The 20,259-nt window shown below is 41.2% G+C and overlaps 2 protein-coding genes across 2 annotated transcripts; both read right to left on the minus strand.

Annotated features, from left to right (window-relative positions):
• Positions 1–5,208: 5,208 nt before the first annotated feature.
• On the minus strand, positions 5,209–7,912 carry LOC146683192 (ras-related protein Rab-25-like). Its single transcript, XM_085446070.1, has 5 exons — positions 7,616–7,912; positions 6,886–7,081; positions 6,464–6,657; positions 6,205–6,285; positions 5,209–6,116 (listed from the first exon to the last, which is right to left on the minus strand). Exons 1-5 carry the CDS (start codon positions 7,650–7,652, stop codon positions 5,992–5,994), a joined length of 633 nt encoding a protein of 210 aa, XP_085302196.1. The 5' UTR covers positions 7,653–7,912; the 3' UTR covers positions 5,209–5,991.
• Positions 7,913–10,139: 2,227 nt separating this feature from the next.
• ubqln4 (ubiquilin 4) lies at positions 10,140–18,759 on the minus strand. Its single transcript, XM_085446096.1, has 11 exons — positions 18,472–18,759; positions 16,903–17,054; positions 16,576–16,724; positions 16,214–16,476; positions 15,897–16,055; positions 15,512–15,734; positions 15,218–15,357; positions 14,703–14,786; positions 13,023–13,138; positions 12,779–12,944; positions 10,140–11,578 (listed from the first exon to the last, which is right to left on the minus strand). Exons 1-11 carry the CDS (start codon positions 18,613–18,615, stop codon positions 11,426–11,428), a joined length of 1,749 nt encoding a protein of 582 aa, XP_085302222.1. The 5' UTR covers positions 18,616–18,759; the 3' UTR covers positions 10,140–11,425.
• Between the last annotated feature and the right edge of the window lie 1,500 nt (positions 18,760–20,259).

Genomic DNA, 20,259 nt, shown 5'->3' on the forward strand with positions numbered 1-20,259 from the left:
TGAAACTACACACACACACACACACACACACACAGAGAGAGAGAGAGAGAGAGAGACTTTGTGTGCTCACAGGCTATTTTAATTGGTAATAAACAGACAGGCACACACAAATGTGTGATTAACAAGTGAAGCAAAAAGAAGCCACACAAACCAGGCATTAAGTGAACATAAATAATACAAAAGCGTGGCATGCAACAGGCCTCACTCGGAGTCATTCAGTAGTGTTTATTCAGTGGAACAAAATAGTGTGTGATGTGCTTGTTCGCAAATAAATGCGGTGTCTTTACACTCGGGGCGTATCTCCAGCCTGAGCCATTTCATGTGGACTGCGCCTCCATTCATGAGCTACATGGAACAAAAGCTGAGGAGGAGGAAAATACAGACATGGAAACATCTACTCATAAACTCAATTTCACGCCCCTTTTGTCACTCGCCGCGCTGCCAGGCGTTTTGTGCTCCCCTGAGAAAGAGCCGAGGGCTTTTAGGGGGCTATGTGCGCTAGCTGTTATTGCCTGTCCCATTCTTTTGCTGGAGATGGCTGAAAAGTTTTGCTTCATCTCAGTGTCACACATTTGGAAGCCCGTGGTTTCACATTCTAGTTTTAGCCACGTGGCTTCTTCTCCTCCAGTGTAGGAGTGGTGCCAGGGTGAGAAATCACCTCTGAAATATTGGCGCCAAACTTTTGTCAGGCCACCTTGAAGAAAATGGATCAGTGGAGCTGTGGTCAGAGCAGCAAAACTACACAAAAGTCAGGTGTTATGACTGAGGATAGAAGACTTTATTGTGCTAATGTGCCAGAACAGCCTTGCCTGCTTCCCACTCTCCAGATGTCATCACTTAAAGCAAAAATTCAAACTTGAGAGCAGGCAGAAAGCTCACCTGTGACAGCAGAGCTAATCTGTTAATGGCACTCCTACTTTACTTTGTTTCTGGACTCAGCTCGAAGCAGCCCACAAATAGCAGATCGATAAATAATTAATAATAGAAATAATAGCTTTACACCTGCAGCTGTTTAGCATCACTGACTCACAGACAAACACTGAGGCTGTCATGGCAACTGAGGTATGTAATATTATGTTAAGTGGACCGATGCTGAGGCTTTCAGCCTCGTTTGTGGCTGTCAACCTGTTTAATTGCATGCTGGAAAGGAATCTTGTGACCCCAGCTGGGCCTTGAGCACAGACAGCCAAGCACAACGGGCTCCGTTATGAAATTAGAGGCTTTTAAAGGAGTTAATTGACTCGAGTATATGGGGAGGCGATACAGCCAAGCACGAGGGGGCAGACAAATGTGCAAACACTAATCTAGAGAACTGAATTATAGGACGTTTTAATTCCACGATAAGCCGAGCCGAGACTAAAACACCTCCGGTCTTCAACAGAGATCGATGAAAGCACTCTTTAACAGTTTGCTTGCGATGAACTCGAGGCAGTAACCCACCTCTCTGCCCATTTTCAGCTTTCTTTTCCTCCACTGCGCCTTTTTATTTTATATTTTTTTGAGAGCACACACAGGCACCCATCAGCTCACCTCTCTTTTTGATTGGTCGCCATAACAACATCACCATGGCAATCAGCGGCATTGACTTGGATTCTATTTATGCGATGATGTCAGCTGATGTGGAAATATCAGTGTGTGCTCTTTGCTGACAGATGCGGGATGATGCAGGAATGTAGGCCGTCACACACACTCACGCCCAGACGTTGTTTTCACGTCGTGCACATTTGTAGCTGTGAACCCACACAGTAAGGCGCGAAAAAAAATCTGCAACAGGTGCAAGTTATGTATTTAATGCGTTTTTAAGCATGCCCACATGATGCTGCTATTCAGTGAAAAGCATGTAAGTGGGTGACATGCATTCAAACCACTTTATCTCTTCTTTTGCTCATTCAGGTTCAGTCTTGCTGAATGGCACTTGTACATGTGGAGGCACTAAAGGGCTAAACCTCTGATTAGTGCATGACCTTGTCTGCCACCTGCACAACAGCAAACTAGCATGCATTTCTGTATTTGAATCTCCCCCCCAAAGATAACTAAAAGTCTTCCTTAATGAGTCTAAACATCCTGCTGAATAAACATTAAAAAAAAAAACTGCTGTCACTCTACTGCAAGCATTGCTGCTTTTCTTGATTCAAAAGCTGACAATTTATTTTTCAAGTCATGTGCATGCGTGTGTGTGTTTGGAGTACTTTAGATGTGAGGAAGTGAAAAAAATCAATTTTTAAAAATGGCTACAGAGGACAGCTGGGGGTTTTTGTTCTGTTTTGTTTTCTCTTTAGATGAAATGTAAATATGAGTGGGATTGTGTTATGATTGTAGGACTTATATCACTGCTGATCATGCGTATAAACAAACAAATACAGGAAGCGGATATAAACAAGTGAAAATGAGCTCTGGACAGGCAGAAACCAAGTGAGAGACACAATTTGCGAAAGCGGGATTTGGAGAGCAGAAGAGAAACTGCAAGGCAACAGAAATGAGAGTTAAAGGTCATAAGAAAAACATAGTTTACAACCCAAACCGTACAGATTTGATGCTCCGACTTAAAACTCCAAGATTTCCCTGCGAAACAAAGTGCTGCAGGGATGGAGAGGGGGGCATCGTAAGCCGGAGATAAACAGATCCATGTTGGGGTCAGAGGTGCCATTGCACTTATCACTTTAGCATATATACGAGTCCTGGTTTAAGACACACTTTTTACAACTTACACATGTCTAGTAGCATGCGAGTAATAGCCACCACATGTTTGTGCTAAATCCATTTCTTTCCAACCATGATGAGAGCCTTACTTTCAAGGTTGGGTCAGAAACACACTGACACACTAGGAAAAAATTGGAACAATCAGCAGAAGGAAATGCTGCTTCACTGTTCAGCCCTCTTCATTCAGAAAAAATAAAGGAACCTGTATTTTTTTATTTTATTTCTTTTTTAAAAGAGATTTAGTAAGTATAAACCTTCCTTATAGGCATGGGATGAAGCAAAATTTACAGGTTTGGTGACCAGGCTTTCAACCTGTGCAGCTTGCTCAGCCTGTGTGGATTATTACACCAGATGTCTTTCCTCAGCCTATAAAATATCCCCATTCACAAGGTATAATTAAACATTTACTGCCTGGTGCAGAGCCTTCCTATCATATTTTCACGAGAGAAGCTTAATAAAAGCATTTGTGGTCATTTCACTGTAGCAAAATCATCTCCGGCAGAGAAGTCTTGCTTGGGGACACAGCATGCACGCAGCACACACGCACGCTCATACCACAGCAAAGGCTCCTCATGCACATCTGTGAACCAGAGATAGAGCACTATCTGTCCAGAATGTCATTAACTACCACCGCTGTAGATTTATATTCACTCAGTTGTGCCATATGAGCTTGTACAATTACATCCATAGTCTGGAGATCTTCTGCGAGTGGACACGTTGACATAAAATTACCAAGTCTGGGGAAAATGTAAATTAATACCCCACATCATAGGCAGCAAAGGTTGCTAACTTAATATAATGAACGTAAATGTGATGCATAGTAAGAGATGAGACAGGAGTATGAGACATGTAGGCGTTACTAAATGAATGAGAGGGGGAACAAATGTATTTCACTATAGTACCCTCGGGCTGTGGTTTCAACTTGTAACATCGGCAGTGCCATCTACAGGTTGAGAGGAGACATAGCACCTTCAAAGACCATCTCATGTACAAATCTTTTATTATTTGTTCAATTTGAAGTCATTGCAATAAATGAATAGAAATAAAAAAAAAAAAAAAAAAAAAAAAAAAAAGACCATCTCAGGACTATCATTGGGCAAGATCTGAAAACCAATCGTGCTGGTGTGACACCATCTCTCTGCCACTTGGGGAAAAACTACTACTTGACCTATACCTCAAACCTGGAGTTTTGTATATTATATTAATCTCGCCAAGCACTCCAGGTTCCTCCTGCAGTCCAAAGACATCCATGAGTTTAGGTTAACCGGGGGTCCTAAATTAACCATAGAACGTGAGAGTGAATTATTTTATCTATATCTCTGCATTACCCTGGGACAGGCTGACAGATTGTCCAAGGTGTACCCTGCCTCTTGCTTCGTGACAACTAATATAATCTAGAGCACCCTGAAATGATTAGAAAATCAATGGACATAATTCATACTGGTCTATTTCTGAAAATGCTGATCTACTGGATTTTCCTACACAACCATTTCTAGGATTCACAGAAAATGGAATTACAGCGAGAAAATATCCAGTGAGCAGCAGGTCTCTGGGTGCAAATGTCTTGTTGATGGCAGAGAAGAATGGCCAGACTGCTTCAAGCTGATAGGATGTAATAGTAACTCAAATAACCACTCATTACAACCAAGCAGAAATGCATAAAACATTGAAGCAGATGGGCTACAGCAGCAGAAGACCACACTTGGTGCCACTTCTGTCAACTAAGAACAGGAAACTGAGCCTAAAACTCACACAGACAAAAATTAGACAACAGAAAATTGAAAAACCTTGCCTGATCTGACAAGTCTTGATTTCTGCTGCGTCAGTCAGATGGTAGGATCAAAATTTGCATGGCTCCATCCTGCAATGTTGTGGTGCAAGGTTATTAAAGTTAATTTAAAATAGGCTAAAAACTGAAACATTTTGTGACCTTGGAAAACTAACTAACTAAAATAACACATATATAGAGAAAGGAAATGTTCTTACCTTTGGTACCTGTTAATTAAGCAAAAATGTATTATTAACCTGCCTGATGACACATGATAAATGTGTTTATTGAGACTTGTGAGATGTTTACAAGACTGTTAGTCATCTGCTTTCAAAGCATTGTGTTGTTATTGGAATACCAATATCTTGCCTCAGACAATAATAACCATAAAAGACTAAAACTAACACTGAAACTAATGAAAACTAAACTAAAACTAAATCTTTTCCAACAATAAAATCTAAACTGAAACAAGAAAGTACACTCTGTAACCTAGCTGAAACTAAAATAAACAACAAAAAATTAAATAAAACTACTTAGAAAACACAAAACTTTAATAACTCTGGTGTGGGGGATATTCTCTTGGCACACTTTGAGACCCTTATCACCAACTGAGCATTGTTTAAACACCACAGCCTGCAGGAGTACTGTTCCTGACCATGCCCACCCCTTCATGACCACAGCTTACCCATCGTCTGACGCCTTCCTCCAGCAGGATAATGCACCATGTCACAAAACTCTAATCATCTCACACCAGTTTATTGAACAAATCAACAGTGACTTTTGGTTTCAAGTAGGACAACCTGCTCCTTACATTGATTTTGATGCTCTTTTTATTACCTTACTTCTACTTCAGTGTTTGTCAGAAAGCAGTGAAGACAAACTTACCCCACTTCAGTCCCACCCCCCAAAAGTCATATATCTGACAACACATGTGATTGGTCCTAAAATAGCATTAACTATGATGATGTAGGAATACCATCCCTCATTTAACTCCACCAATACAATTTTTTAAAGATTAACTTATCTAACAGCATATGAATTGATTCAAACTGGACCAGTCTTATTCAGCTAGTGTGTTAACACTATAACTTTATTTATTTCACCTCCTTTTATCTCCTATTTCCACATAGCTCGAGTCTCATGGAGATGTTTCATGACTTTTTGTTGCAAGTACAAGCAAATAGAAGAAGCATAAATAACTTATTCCAAGACGTTCCCTCTGGATTCCTTTATAAAAGCAATAAAAAATTACAAAGTATTTCTAGAAACATAAAGGAAAAAATGTCATCTAATGCAGAAATTGCCCGTCAGCCATCAAAAGAAATATGTATAAAACATGAAAGTGAATTACCATTTGCAACACTTATTCAGTAAATTAGATACTGTACAGATGGTATACTGAAAGACGCCTGAACACTGAGAGCTCAGTGTCAAGCAGAAGCCTCGCTTGAATGACAGTCAAGCATGGTGATGCTTCAGTATGTACACAGCAGATCTTTCTGGGGAGGTGCCGCAGTCTGTTATTAGCTCCTGCAGCAGCCTTTGTGCTCCTCCTGTGCCTCGCTGCTTGGCCCAAGGGGGCTGGAGAGGGTCACAGCACTGATGGAGCCACGGGTCACCTCTCTGCTGGCCACCTTCTTATGGATCGCTGGAGAAAACGGAGACGAAGAAGATTGGCAATCAACACAGACACAAGTCCAAGTGAGGGTGTGAATGCTCTTTCTGGGCACCTTTACCTGTGAGAACTTCACTGAAAGCTGCTTCAACATTGGTGGAGCCCAACGCTGATGTCTCCATGAACATCAGACCTTTCTTTTCTGAATCGCACCGGGGTTTGAAAAACAAAAAAACATTAATACAGAGCAAAATGTATTTAGCAGTGAAAACACCATTTATGAGAATTTTTGCAAAACATAGAAATAAAATCAGTCTCATATATTAGAAATATTCCAAAACAACATTAAAGAAATAACTATACAACACTACTTAACTTACCTGCAAAGTCTCTGGCCTCATCTGTGGGTACAGTCCTGAGAGTGTCCAGATCGCTTTTGTTTCCCACCAGCATGACCACAATATGAGGGTCTGCGTGGTCGTACAGCTCCTTCAGCCATCTCTCTGCGCTCTCATAGGTCAAGTGCTTGCTAATGTCATAGACCAGCAGCGCTCCAACTGCTCCCCTGTAATACCTGAGGAGGAACACACATGGGCTGGGTGTTACATTCAAACAGGAAACAATTCCTTTAAGTAGGTGTTGTGCATGAAAGAGGTGTGACCGTTAATTAAACACAGTGCAATCAGTGTTACTTAAACTGGCAAACATGTGTGAGCCAACACTGATAATCTCATAATTCCCACCTCAATTGTGTCTGTTACTCATTCGTAAATGGTGTGTGTGCTTATGTGTGTGTACCCACGCTGAGGTGATAGCTCTGTAGCGCTCCAGGCCAGCCGTGTCCCAGATTTGAGCTTTGATGGTGAGGTTATCAATCTGCACGGTCCGTGTGCTGAACTCGACACCGATGGTGGTACGGCTGTCATGGGCGAACTCATTCTTGGTGAAGCGAGACAGAAGGTTGCTCTTTCCTACGCCAGACTCTCCGATCAAAACCACTAAACAAACACACACAACAGGTATTGAAATGGCTCTTAATCCTTTATTTGATTAAAAAACTAGATACCAATAACACTGAGTATTAGAACAAATCAAGGATAAACCTATCTCATGGTAACTTGCTGAAACATATTCTTTTATATCCAGACTTTCTGTCACCCTCAAAAGATACTAGACACTATGACACCACACAGACGTGGCACATCTCCCCTGGGGCTGATTTCACTTTGGAATGGATGGAAGTTTATTTTAATAAGGAACATGCACATGCTCATGAGGCTCTTTGTAAGATTATAACGTGTAGATTATATGTTTCTACAATAGGTCAAAGGTTAAATGGTTTACAGCCGAATGGATACAGAGCGATCACTTCCTACTTTCCCTGCTCTATTCACTTCCTTGGAAATAGCAGCAGGCAGCTACAGCCGGAGTTGTACCTGCCAGCTTCATTGTCTACAAATACGCAATAATACACAGAGAAAAAGACATTCATGTCTTCCTACACAATCACAGCTTAAGCAAACATGACTCACCTTTAAAGACAAAATTGTACGAATCATCAGACCCCATGCTGCACTCAGAGGCGAACGGTTCCTGCTTTGCTAAGTAAATATCCTGATGGCACTTTAAATATTAGCTCCCAAAGTAGAGTTTAAAAAAGAAAGAAAAACAGAAAGAAAGAAAAAAAATCCAGCCTCAGTCCTGAGTCTCTCTCTCCGATGTGGAGAGAGAGCAAAGGTGAAGAAAAGAATGGAAAGAAAAAAGGGAACTGGTTGAGCTGCTTGCTTCTTTATCTACGCATAGTGGGTAGCTTCAGATTGAGGGCAGGCAGTCCTGAGCTCTCATCAGCTGACACCCAAAGGAGGGCTGGGAGAGCAGGTGGAACAGGTAGAACCACTGGCAGGTAGTCATGAAGCGTCTCCACCCTCTGCTGCTCTATTCACGCACTGATTCTGATCATTTGTGGTGTGACCTCACTTAAAAGGTGGTTTCTGTGTGCAAACACACGTCATCATTCCCCACCTTTCTGATCATTAAACTTGGAGTTAAGAGTGCTTTATAGTGTACTAACTATTATGTAACACACTGCTTAAACAGAATTTAATAAGCATATAGCAATAAGTCAGTTAAACTTCTGGGATATTTAACTGATCAGTTAAGTAGCAGCGGGGATTGTTATTCAGTTTCAGCTGCTTTAGTGTTGATGAGATTAACAACAGATGCACTAGAGAGGCAACAGTGACAGTTGTCCCTCATCTAGTTTTGCATTTGACAGTGTAAATATCTCTGACCGAACGATCAGAAACAGACTTCATGAGGGTGACTGAGGGTTCTCTATGGACTGCGGAGCCGGAGCCCAGCTGGCATTTAGTGTAGAAAACCAGAATTGCCAAGTACACCACTCGTGAATTGTGCTTATCACAGATCAGAGCAGGTTCACCCTGACAGACCAAGCTGTGACAAACTTTGTTTCCTGTAACAATGTTTAGCACGACCAGTTTGGTGGTGGGTCAGTGATGTTCTAGGGAGGCATATTCATGGAGGGACAAAGGCTGACTGCCATTAGGTATCAGGAGAAAGTCCTTGGACCTGCCATCTGACCCTACACTGATGCAGTGGGTCCTGGATTTCTCCTGGTGCACAATACTTGGCCTCATGTGGCGAGAGTACACAGGAAATGGCCTGTATTTGTATAGCACTTTTTACTAGTCCCGCCTAGGGACCCCAAAGCGCTTTACACACCCAGTCATCCACCCATTCACACACTGATGGAGGCAGCTACAGTTGTAGCCACAGCTGCCCTGGGGCAGACTGACAGAAGCGAGGCTGCCATATCGCGCCATCGGCCCTTCTGGCCAACACCAGTAGGCGGTAGGTGAAGTCTTGCCCAAGGACACAACGACCGAGCCGGGGCTCGAACCGGCAACCTTCCAATTACAAGGCGAACTCCCAACTCTTGAGCCACGATCGCCTCTGCGATGTATGAACTGGTATCAGTGACCCCACCCACATTTTCTTGACCTAAATCCAATAAAACACCTTATGGACATTATTATCATCATTATTATTATTATTTCAGTCCGTCTGACACCATCAGGTTGCACCTCATTCTCCAGATCATGGATGCCCAGATCTAGATCCGAGAGGAGACCATCCAGTCTCATTAGGAGCCTACCCTGACATTGCATTTGCAGTATGCATACCTGATAAACTGAAGCTTTGGTCAAATTGACTAGTCTGCCACATCTTTTTTTCACTTGTGTCTTTAAATTTAGCCACCTGTAGGCTAATAATTACTATTTCCTTTAAAATATCTGGCATCCTTTCATTCCTAACCAATTACCCAGTCTATATCAATGTAGATATCAAGCATTTCCTTTTTTTTCTTCATAGATCTGATGTGTTCAAAATGTTCCTTTACGTTTTTTTAAAGTATATTTTAATTATCGTGATTAGCAGAACACAGCTACAATCGATCCTATATGAATACAAACCAGGAAACACAGTTCAGGCTCACACAGTAATTCATAACTCAGCACTCTAAGAAGATAGCGTGTTATTGTTATAGTGACATGTTTGTCTTACAGACTATTTGTGACTGTATAAAATCTGAATTACCACGTTATTTTTGTAAGAAATACAATATTTGAATCAATAGAAAAGATAAAAATAATATACAGTAAGTTCATTTTTGACAAGACATTTCCTTACAAATAGTGAAAATATTGATTTTAACTGACTAAATTAATATCAGAGATGAAAACACTTCCTGGAACTTTTAAGCATCATTAATAGTAATCTGTGTACTTTTCTGCAAGCTTCCAAGGTATTTAAAATTAAAATATTTAAAATATCATCCAATTAGTGGTACCAAACTAAAACCTTAAAGGATGGCCAACTGTGTTTAAAAACAAAAAAAATAAAAAATAAAAAAACCCTCCAAAAGTAGATTTAATCTTACAGATTTCAACATTTCACATTTAACAAAAAAACAGAAACAAAGTTCAATGACTTCATACAAATTAACTTTCATAATCAACTGACACATGTGTGGGCTGTTTTTAAATCATGTTTTATTTTTTTAGTACAGTACTGTTAAAAGTTAGTTCCAACATGTTCAATTCGGAGATGGATTTTCTTTTTTTCCAGCTGAGGTCAACAGACAAAGCAAAGCTATAGCAGCAGTTGCCAAGGTTACCACAACTACATTGCTGAGAATTTCAAAAGGAAAAAAATAAAATAAAACAACCTAGGCTTGATTTGAGAAATTTATGATGCCACTGTACCAGAGTTGTTTGTAAAGCCATTCCATCGTTCATTTTTCGTTAATCATTTGATTTCCATTTTATTTTGATGAGACAAATCACCTCTAGGTACTAACTGCACCTTGAAAGAGAAATTAAAATGAAGAATAAGATTAAAACGAAAGGAAAACTTGTTTCATTCTTATTCATTCTAACTGCGCCCTCTGCTTCAGAGACGCTGCGATGTGATATCTGATTATGGCTAAAGTTCTGGATGGTGCGTGAAATTTTCTTAGTTGGGGCAGGGTCCTCAATAACCCACTGAGTGAGGCAATTCACTGATGATAGGGCAGTGGAAGACAGCAGGCACAGCAATGGTGCCTCAGTGGGGAAAAGCCACTGCACCTGTGAGTGGGCACTTTTATCTTGAATGACGTATTATGTCATGTTATTAAGAGCTTGCAATAAATAGTGAAAGCTGTTGGGGAACGACAGCCATTTAAGTAGAATCTTTAGAACAAGGAAAGGAGGAAATAAGGTGGATCATCTGCGTGGACAAGCTACCTTCCTGCTAACACTCAGGTTTGCCACCTGTAATCAGAAAATCTTCATTTATCAATTTGCTAGTTAAATACCAGCAAACCTCACAGTAGCCATGTAGGAAAAAGAGCCAGATGCCAATCACATCACGTGGGTTCAATTTGTATCATGAAAATGTTAACCTGTAGCACTCTACTCCAGTTTTACATGAAGAAAACAATATATAGTGAAAATGGTAGGGAATCCCTTTCCAGGAGAGATTTTCACTCTTATTCTCTGCACCAGAATACCCTTTACGGTAAGAGTGGTTCAGTCCAACTCTACGGCAGCACTCTTGACAGAGATCTGGTTGGATGGTGGCAAAGAGTGAAAGTATGGGAAATGGGGCATGATCTGAGAACAGATGTAGAGTGAAGGTCTTATAGATCCTGCCCACGTTCGTTCCGTTAAGTTGGGGACAATACACTGAAATTTATTTTGGTTCTCTGTAGATGCTGGGTGTTTTTGTGAGTTAGGTATGTATGCGCATGTCTGTGTATCACTAGGTACTGTATGTCTTTACGAGGGCTGTGAGCCCAGAAGTCTCTCGATTGCAGCATTGATGTCTCCTCCAGTAGCTATGAGCGCCTGCAGGTTGGCCTCGCGGTTGATGAAGCCCATAGCATTAAGCTGGTCCAGCTGGGACTGGAACCGAACCTCTGGGGTCTGGGTCTACAACGACAAAATGAGATGCGAGACAAATTATACTAGTACCATACTGTGACCATGTCCATTCCCCCCCCTTTTTTCCTGTAAAGCAGTCATTTCATCTGAGAGCACACATGTTCACAAATTGTACAGTATTGTGCAAAAGTCTTGAGCCACCATTTCTTTATATTTTGCTTAGCCACTTTTCTGTCCTTTTAAAAAGCGTCCTCAAGAAGGCTTTTTGAAGGCCTTTCAATGTTTTTCTTTGGCTGATTTTCCACTCATTTCAGTCCAGTCCTTTTACCTGACCATTTTCACAGGAATGTTATTTGACCACTTAACACAGGCTGATAAATCATCCACCCAAAGATAACAACCTAACTCAAGTGTTCCACCTAGTTATGTTTATGTATGTGACTAGAGAGCTAGAGACCAGTGAAACAAAGCAGCACTTGATGACAAAAAAGTTCAGGATATCCTCAACTCATCACACTATTGCTGTCATTTGCCAGAAGTACGCTTCAGCGACTCATCACCACGCTGTGGACACCTTTTACAAAGTTTATTCGTTATTCATTTCTAAGTGTTGACATTATTCAAATATTTTAAAGTGTAGTGTGTACCCCAGTGCTCACTGTACCTATGATTACACACTTGAATTAAGAGGGGTAAGAAAAATTGAATTCAGTTAACTGCAATTTGCAATCTACTGACATCTAGTGATATTTTACAGACTTTACCTTTAAGACAAAGGAAAAACTCCAGCAAAGACCTGACACAGGACCAGCAAGGTACATCTGGTCCTTCAGTGGATCGCTCACTGAAGTCTCATCATATATGGTCTAAACGGAAGGCGGCTGTCAAGAAGCCATTTCATAAGGAGGACAAACAGTGAGAAAAGGCTGAGGTATGTCAAAATCCAGTGTGAGATGATCTTGACAGAGGATGGAACAAAAGGCAGCAAACATCCATAGAAGAGCTTTAAATGTCCTTCAAGAAGCCTAGAGATCTATTCCCGAAGACATGACAAAACAGCTGCCTAAGAGAGTTCAGACTATGTTGAAGAATAAAGATAGTGAACCCAAATGTTGACTTTAAACCTTGTTAAAACTGAATACTTTTCCATGTTTCAATAAAACACTGGAACTATGTCCTATTTTACCACCAAAATATAAAAAGAAATGTGGCTCAAGACACAGTACTGTAATTCCTATGCATGTGTACCGTTGCGCTTCCGCCTCCACCTCCTCCTCCAGCAAACATCTGGAGCATCTGTTGCATCAGCTGCTGCTGGGCAGTGTTTGTTCCAGCACTGCTGGGTGAGGATGCAGGGTTCTCTGTGGGCATGGCCCCTCCTGTGGGTATTCCAGGAATTCCACCTGGCATCAAACTAGGATGAAAGAAAAATTAACAGCAGAGAGTATATCCACCTCAAAAATGAACGATGTTTAAATGTGTGTTAGCATACCTGGGCATGAGGCCTGGTGCTTCTGTCTGCAGTGTCTGTAGGCCCTGCTGGATCTGCATCAGAGCTTGCATGGCCCGTGGATTGGTCATCACTGACAGAGCTTCTGGGTTCTGCATCTGCAACCCAACAGTTCATTGAAATTGTCACAGGATTAGCAGTCTAAATTGTGTGAGCGTTACAGCTGTTTTCACACATGCACTGCAGGTTTGTTCAGCTGACAGAGGTGCATTGGACAACCTAAAAGTCAGACTCAAAGGAGCTTGCAAAGAAAAGCGTCTGGACTTCTTGTTGCTTGAAGACGTTTCACCTCTCATCCGAGAAGCTTCTTCAGTTCTAAGGTCAAATGGTGGGGAGTCCCAGATTTAAACCCAGTGGGAGTAACCCCCCACAGAGGGACAAAAGGACTCCCTGATGATCCTCTAATCGCCTGAGCCAAGGTGTGAAAATGGGTGTGGGTCCCAATCAGCCAGAGTTTCGGGTGAGCTCTTTGTGAAACCTGGCCCCACCTTATCATGCGAATTCCTGAGGTCAGATGGCCCAGGATGTGAGTGGGCGTTCAGGCGTCTGGGGAGGGAACTCAAAGCTGGATTATAGATGGCAGACAGTTGGTGTCGTAAACCACTGCCTCTGTTCAAAGATGGTCGCTCACAGTGGACATAGATGTAGCTCAGGCGATTAGAGGATCATCAGGGGGTCCTTTTGTTCCTCTGTGGGGGGATATTCTCCCACTAGGTTTAAATCTGGGACTCCCCACCATTTGACCTTAGAACTGAAGAAGCTTCTCGGATGACAGGTGAAATGTCTTCAAGCAACTTAAAGAAGTCCAGACGCTTTTCTTTGCAAGCCCCTTTGACTACGATGACCTGGATGACTGAGAACCTTCACAGACTAAAAGTCAGACGCAATTACATCAAACATTTTCCAGCTACCTAGTACAAAGTTCATGCTATGTCAAATGGTGCTGCTGTGTCAGCACCACAGGTAATATTCTGCTACATTTACTGTTAGCAAATATTTCCTGCATGCTAGGTCCAGTAGTTCCCTCAAGTGAACCCTGTGAAGTACTGCCAATAGTTTGAAAGCTGACACTTTGCTGTAAATTTGTGACATGTTGTGTGGTACATGTGAGAAAGAAGAACAGTAGAAACTGTATTGATGCAATTATCCAAAAACTGACTCAAGTGGGAAAGCGACTCAACTAACAAATAACAACTATTCAGGAGATTCTTCTAATATTCAGATTTCAGTTTTATTTAAAGAACCTGGGACATTTGCCAGCACTGCTCTAAGTGAGCGCAGCAGCACCTGTGAGGGAGCCGTTTGTGTGCTGTTGTCTTGTGGTTTGGTTGCCCAGATGGAGTCTGTTAACTATGAAACCGACAGTCACTTCCACCCTTCTGGGTGATCATTTGATATACTACTGCCAAATTCACTTCTAATTAAAAATGAAACACGTAATTTCCTCATATTTCAATGTGTTTAATGTATTTTAACTTCTAAATCAGGTATTAAATAGATATTATTTAATGATATAATTCATCATGTACCCTCGGCAGATACATAGACTGAGGCTCATTATGCCACCCTGCAGATCTAATCAGCTCCATTCTTTGTTACAGTCTTTTATAGAAAACATGCAAATCTAGAACTGCGGTACTAAACTAAACAAATATGCTGTACCTGCTGCAGAAAGATAGGCAGCTGAGCTCTGAACTGTTCCTGCAGTTGTTGGTTTCCAGCAAACAAGGGGTTATTCATCAAAACCTGGTAGAGAAAAAGGTAAATACAGTCAAGCAAAATGATCATTCCACATCAGGCTATGCTGCTTACTCACTAAAATAATAGAAAGATTTAAGTAAATTCATTTTAGCACCTCACCACAGCTTTCAAACTGATGCTGTAACCTAATCAATATGTCTTTAGTATCACTCAGCAGCACTTTATCATGAAGCTGCTCTGGTCTAAATATGAGCTTAAAAGACAATCTCTGTATTGTCTTAATGCCAGTGGCTAACCTGATACTGACAGTACATTTAAACCGAGTTGTTCATTATGATCCACTTGTCTATGTATAAACATGTGCACCTGTCTGATGCACATTCTGAACAGAAAAATATTTTAATCTAATTGTTTTCTGCATGGCTGTGCATTATATGTATGTTTAAATGTGTGTGTGTATCCATCTTTAAGCTTACCTGGGAGGCCAACTCTGGGTTTTGAGCCAGTGACTGCATCATGCTGCGCATGTAGGGAGCAGACAGCATGTTCTGCATCAGCTGAGGGTTTTCAGAGATCTGCTGCAGTAGACTCTGCATGCCTGGGCTGTTAAACATGCCTACAATAAAAAGAAAACAATAGAAAATATAGACAAGAAATTCAAAAAAAAGTAATGTATACATAATTCACTACATCAAAGTATTATTTACAAATAAATAATTTGATAGTTAGATAATATTAAATTTAAGGAATTCAGGCTCGCTCTGGCTTACCATTTCCCAGACTGCCAGGATTGATGCCCAGAGGGTTCGACACACTTGGGGTGGTGCCTGCGGTGGTACTACTGCTCCCCGTGCTGCCCCCTCCACTTTCAGAAGGGTTAGAAGAAGTTGGTGGCCCCCATGGATTTGGTAGGGGCTCTCGGTTCTCTGTCCGTGATGGCTGGGCACCAGACTCGGAGCTCCCTCCCAGAGCTGAGAATGGGTTGCTACCAAACTACAAGGAGGCACATTTGGAAACACAACTGTCAGAATACTACTAGCTATGCAATGCTGACAAAAAAGAGACAACAAATACTACAGAATGAGTGAGAAGTTCAACAAGCACCAACAGTGCACAAAAACAAAACATTTGTCAGCAAGTATTCCTCACAGATACCTGTTCTCTGGCAGCGCTAAACATGGGCTCCTGGATGTCTGTGTACATCCTCCGCAAAGCATTGTATCCTCCTGGGATGCTCTCCAAGTTGCTCAAAGCCCGGTCCTGGTTGCGCATCATTTCTTGCATCATGGCTGGGTTCCTGGCCAGCTCCATGGTCTGTGAGGTGTTATAAGAACAGGAAAGGAAACAACTGAATCAAGGTATCATTTTAAACAGAGCTTGTAAAATCCTTTAAAAAAAAGGCAGATAATATAGTGGGAATCTAATATTGTGCTACCTGAATGACACATTCAGCCCTTCTTAGTTCTGTTTACCTGTCTCATAAGCTCAGGGTTGTTGAGCATGTGGGAGATCTCAGGGTTGCGTTCCATCAACTGTTGCATCTGAGGATTAGCCATAATCATCTGTCTCATCAAGTCTGGGTTTGACATCATGTTCTGCACCAGCGGGTTCTCCATAATTTGAGAAAGCATCTCTGGATTGGACATAAGCTGCCTCTGCATCTGCTGCTGCAGCTCCATGAAGTTAGCCGAGCCCATGCCCAGTCCAGCTAGACCACCCAGGTCACCGAAGCCAGCTGAAGGAGGAAAGATTGGAGAGTGCTGGTTAAACACACCGCATTTCTCAAACAGTGAAAGGTGTTTGCCTGTATAAAATTACACAAAGTTGCACTTACTCAGTATGTTGGGCGTCTGTGTGGGTGGTGGGGCTGAGCCAGTAGAACCTGTTGTGGTTGAGGGGTTGGTGCCTGGATTTGAAGTGGAGGTACTGCCTGCTTGGGTGGATGTTGAGCTAGAGGCTGATGTGCTACCACCATCTGCCGCCCTACAGAGATGATTTTTTTTGGGGGGAAAAGACAAACTTAGTAATGCTGTGAACGCCTTGTGCTTTGAAGAGAAACATGAATCCAAATGCACAAAAAAGACTGAACTGTAAATCTAATGAATCCTTTTTGAAGACAGACACGAAGCATTTGGTTGAATCAGCATGTTTGTTGACTTACTTGTGTGCTGTTTTTATGACCAAGTGCACTGTCAGGCCATCTTTGATGCCATGTTGGCTGAGGCTGTCGCCATCTTTTAAGATTTTCCCTGCAAAAATCAGAACCAGCTGGTCCTGTTTGGCTTTGAATCGCCTCGAGATCTCTTCTTTAAACTAAAAGACAAGAAAAAAGTAAAAACATAAGAAGTGAACCAGAAAATGTCTTACAAAAAGAGAAGAGATGGAGACAGAAACTGGAAATGAAAATTACAATATAAAAGGAAGAGATGATTACTCACGTGACATGCTGCTATTATCTGGTTCTGTTTTGATGCAAACCTCTGGCATTACAGATGCCATTTCTAAATATCCCATTATCTGGGACCATGCACTCTAAATCTATCAGATTACCACTAGTCTTTCAACACTTTGTGAAAATTACATTGATAAAGTACACTTTTGATGAGTATTTTAAGGACAAAGGAAAAAGAAATCACTAGCACCCTATAATCGGCCTTCCTGACTGCAATCAGCCCTTTAGAAAATCAGAATGGTCAATGTCTACCTGTTACTTTTCATCAACTTTACTCTGTTTGATAAAACATGAAAAGCTTTAAGACCGCTTTCTGTAAAAGAAGAATTTAAAAAAGGAATCAGTACCATGGTTTAATAATGGCCCAGAATTGTTGACTACTATCGTTTCGTTCACAGGGGCCTAGCAACCTCTGTGTAAAAGCAGCACAGAATCTACACAAGTAAATACGCATGATTATACAATGCAACTTAAACAATTTAATACTTATACATGTAACCTGGTCATTGCACTAAATGTTATGTACACCAAACAAACACAGGCCCGTGTGCATGAACAGATTAAAGAACATGGCTAGCATGTATGAACAGTGAAACCACAACCATTCAGTGGCAACGCAGCCATAACAAACACATCTGAAGAAATTATCCTTTTATTGTGATTAAAAAGACTGCGTTATGCTTTCAGTGCCCCACGTCGCCAAGCCAACAGTAACACTGAGAAACTGTATATTCCCAAGAAAGCCCAATGACTCAGGGGCAGCACTGAGAATGTTCTAGAGGGAAAGCAAAGTTTAGCTTTCGCTAAAGCCGTCGGGCTGAAACAGAAAATTAAAGTATGTTGTAAATCCGAAACCCCTGTCGTGGTTACATCAACTATCGGTTATATCGGTTCCTACTTGTGGTAGTGGCATAACTAAAGCGTCAGCTGACACTTGTTTGGCTACATAGTTAGCTAATGGCTCTGCTAGCAAGTTGGCTGGCTAACTTGCTAAGTGCTAACACTTAGCAGGCTAACCGGTTCGCAATTTCATCTATTGTGTGGTCATATTCCTCGATTGGATGTCACCAACGTTAATATCACCGAACATTTGTTACCCTAAGCGGCAACATTTCCGCTACACACAGCCCCTTTAATTTCACAAAGCCCCTGGTTGCCGGCTAGAGTGACGACAAATGCTAACAGGGCTAGCTCGTTAGCTTCCTAGCTGAACTTGTGGGCAGAGGCATGACGTTAGAGGCGCAGCAGCTAGCTCCCCACCAGCAAAACCCAACCAACCTGAGTAACAGAGGCATCTTCTGCGATGGCGATTTCTTCTTTGTCTTTAGGAGTTTTCACTGTGACCTTTATAATAGTTCCCTCGGAGGCTTCAGGTTTATTATTGTTGTTATTACCAGGATCTGCGGCGCCTTGGTCAGCCATCTTTACTCCGCCGATGGAACAGCTCGGGTCTTGGCGTCGGCTTCCGGATCATGAGAGGTCAAAACCTCTTTCCAGAACGAATTTCACAAGCTCCCGTATGTACGCTGTCTCTGCCTGGTCATCATTGGTCATCACATGTATCACCAGAGGAAACGGATGTTTCACACGTGTGATTAACATCCCCACCCCCCAAATAAACAAAATCGGAAATGATTTTCTAAAACATGTCTGCACTATAATCAGGCTTTTGGCAGCACATCGGGTATCTTACATACATTCTTTATTTTAGACCGGCGTATTCTTATTTATTTATTTAGGTATTAGGTGAGAGATAAGCCACCCAAGCTTTCATACATTTATCGATTTTCTCTATTCAAACTTTACAAAAACAAAACAAAATTTATTTAAACTTAAAGCATGTAGAAACAAAACGTTCTGTTTTTAAAAGTACAGTGCTGAGCCATACTCGTCCATGGAAATACAATATATACGGAAAAAAAACAAACTTTGTAAATAGGAAAAGTAATAGTAAACAAATCAAGTGAAGGTCCAGATGCATCTCTCAGGTTCTGTATCAGGGCTGTACTGGATTTTTTCCTGTCCCTTAAGGACGTGACTTTCATCCATCATCTGCTGTGTTTTCAGCAGTTTAGCTCTTTGGTAATCAACTTTTTATTGCAAAACTGCTGTCTTATGCCGATCAAATTGTGTCATCTTTGGCCCTTTTCACAGATTCAGCTATAGAAATGTAAAACAATCATGTGTTTTTGTGATAGCCTGTGCCTAAAATAATATGTAAGGTATCTATTAAGTGTAGACAAAACAGCGATTACTCTCGTGAGTTTAGGTGCCTCTTTAAGCTTTAATGATTCATAGGTCAGTGTTAGGTGGCTTAAAAAATGGCCAGGCACTATGGCTGGACTGAAAATGAGAGAAAAAACCATCAACGTTCAAAGAATAAGTTAGAAAGGCCTCCAGAAAGCCTGTAGAATTATTGCTCAAGACCACTTATAAATTTACAGGAAGGTCTGGCTCTCTGGAAGCAAAATATAAAGACACGATAGGGTGATCGATACTTTTGCACAGTACTATAGGTTTTTGTTAATTAATTAACCCTTGTGATGAACCTTTATGCAGTGTTTTTTATTTATTTATTTTAGGTAAAGTCCTTTAACATTTCCTTTATCTGTTGGTTTAGTGTTTTGTCTATTAAGGATATGAACTCTGTCAGCAGTATTGTTAACACCTGCTTCAAAGTCACAGGGGCCAAGCAGAGACATCTGTGCTCACTCTTTGGGAAATCAGATAATGAAGCAGGCAATAAAAATTATTAACATATTTTTCATCTGATTTCAGGAAGTTCCTCCTAGGTCACCATTTCTGTGTACCCCAGAGTGGATCAAATGTATACTTTAAATCCTTCACTCCCGCGGCTATTAGATTACTCAACACTGACAGGGTCCATTTAGATTATTTTTTTCTATGATTGTTCATTTTTAGATACTTGTCCTGTTTATTTATTTTATGTTTAATGTATTTATTTTAATTCTTTTCCCATGACCTCATTCTTTGTTGATCTCTGCCTTGACATGCAACAGTGTTTGTGTTTAAGGACTAGGTTGTGTGAGCAGGTTGTGTCCGTAA

Source organism: Copadichromis virginalis, linkage group LG22 (assembly GCF_057382275.1).
Source record: "Copadichromis virginalis isolate Kocher_CV1m ecotype Utaka linkage group LG22, C_Virginalis_male_GT1.1, whole genome shotgun sequence".
NCBI lineage: Eukaryota > Metazoa > Chordata > Actinopteri > Cichliformes > Cichlidae > Copadichromis > Copadichromis virginalis.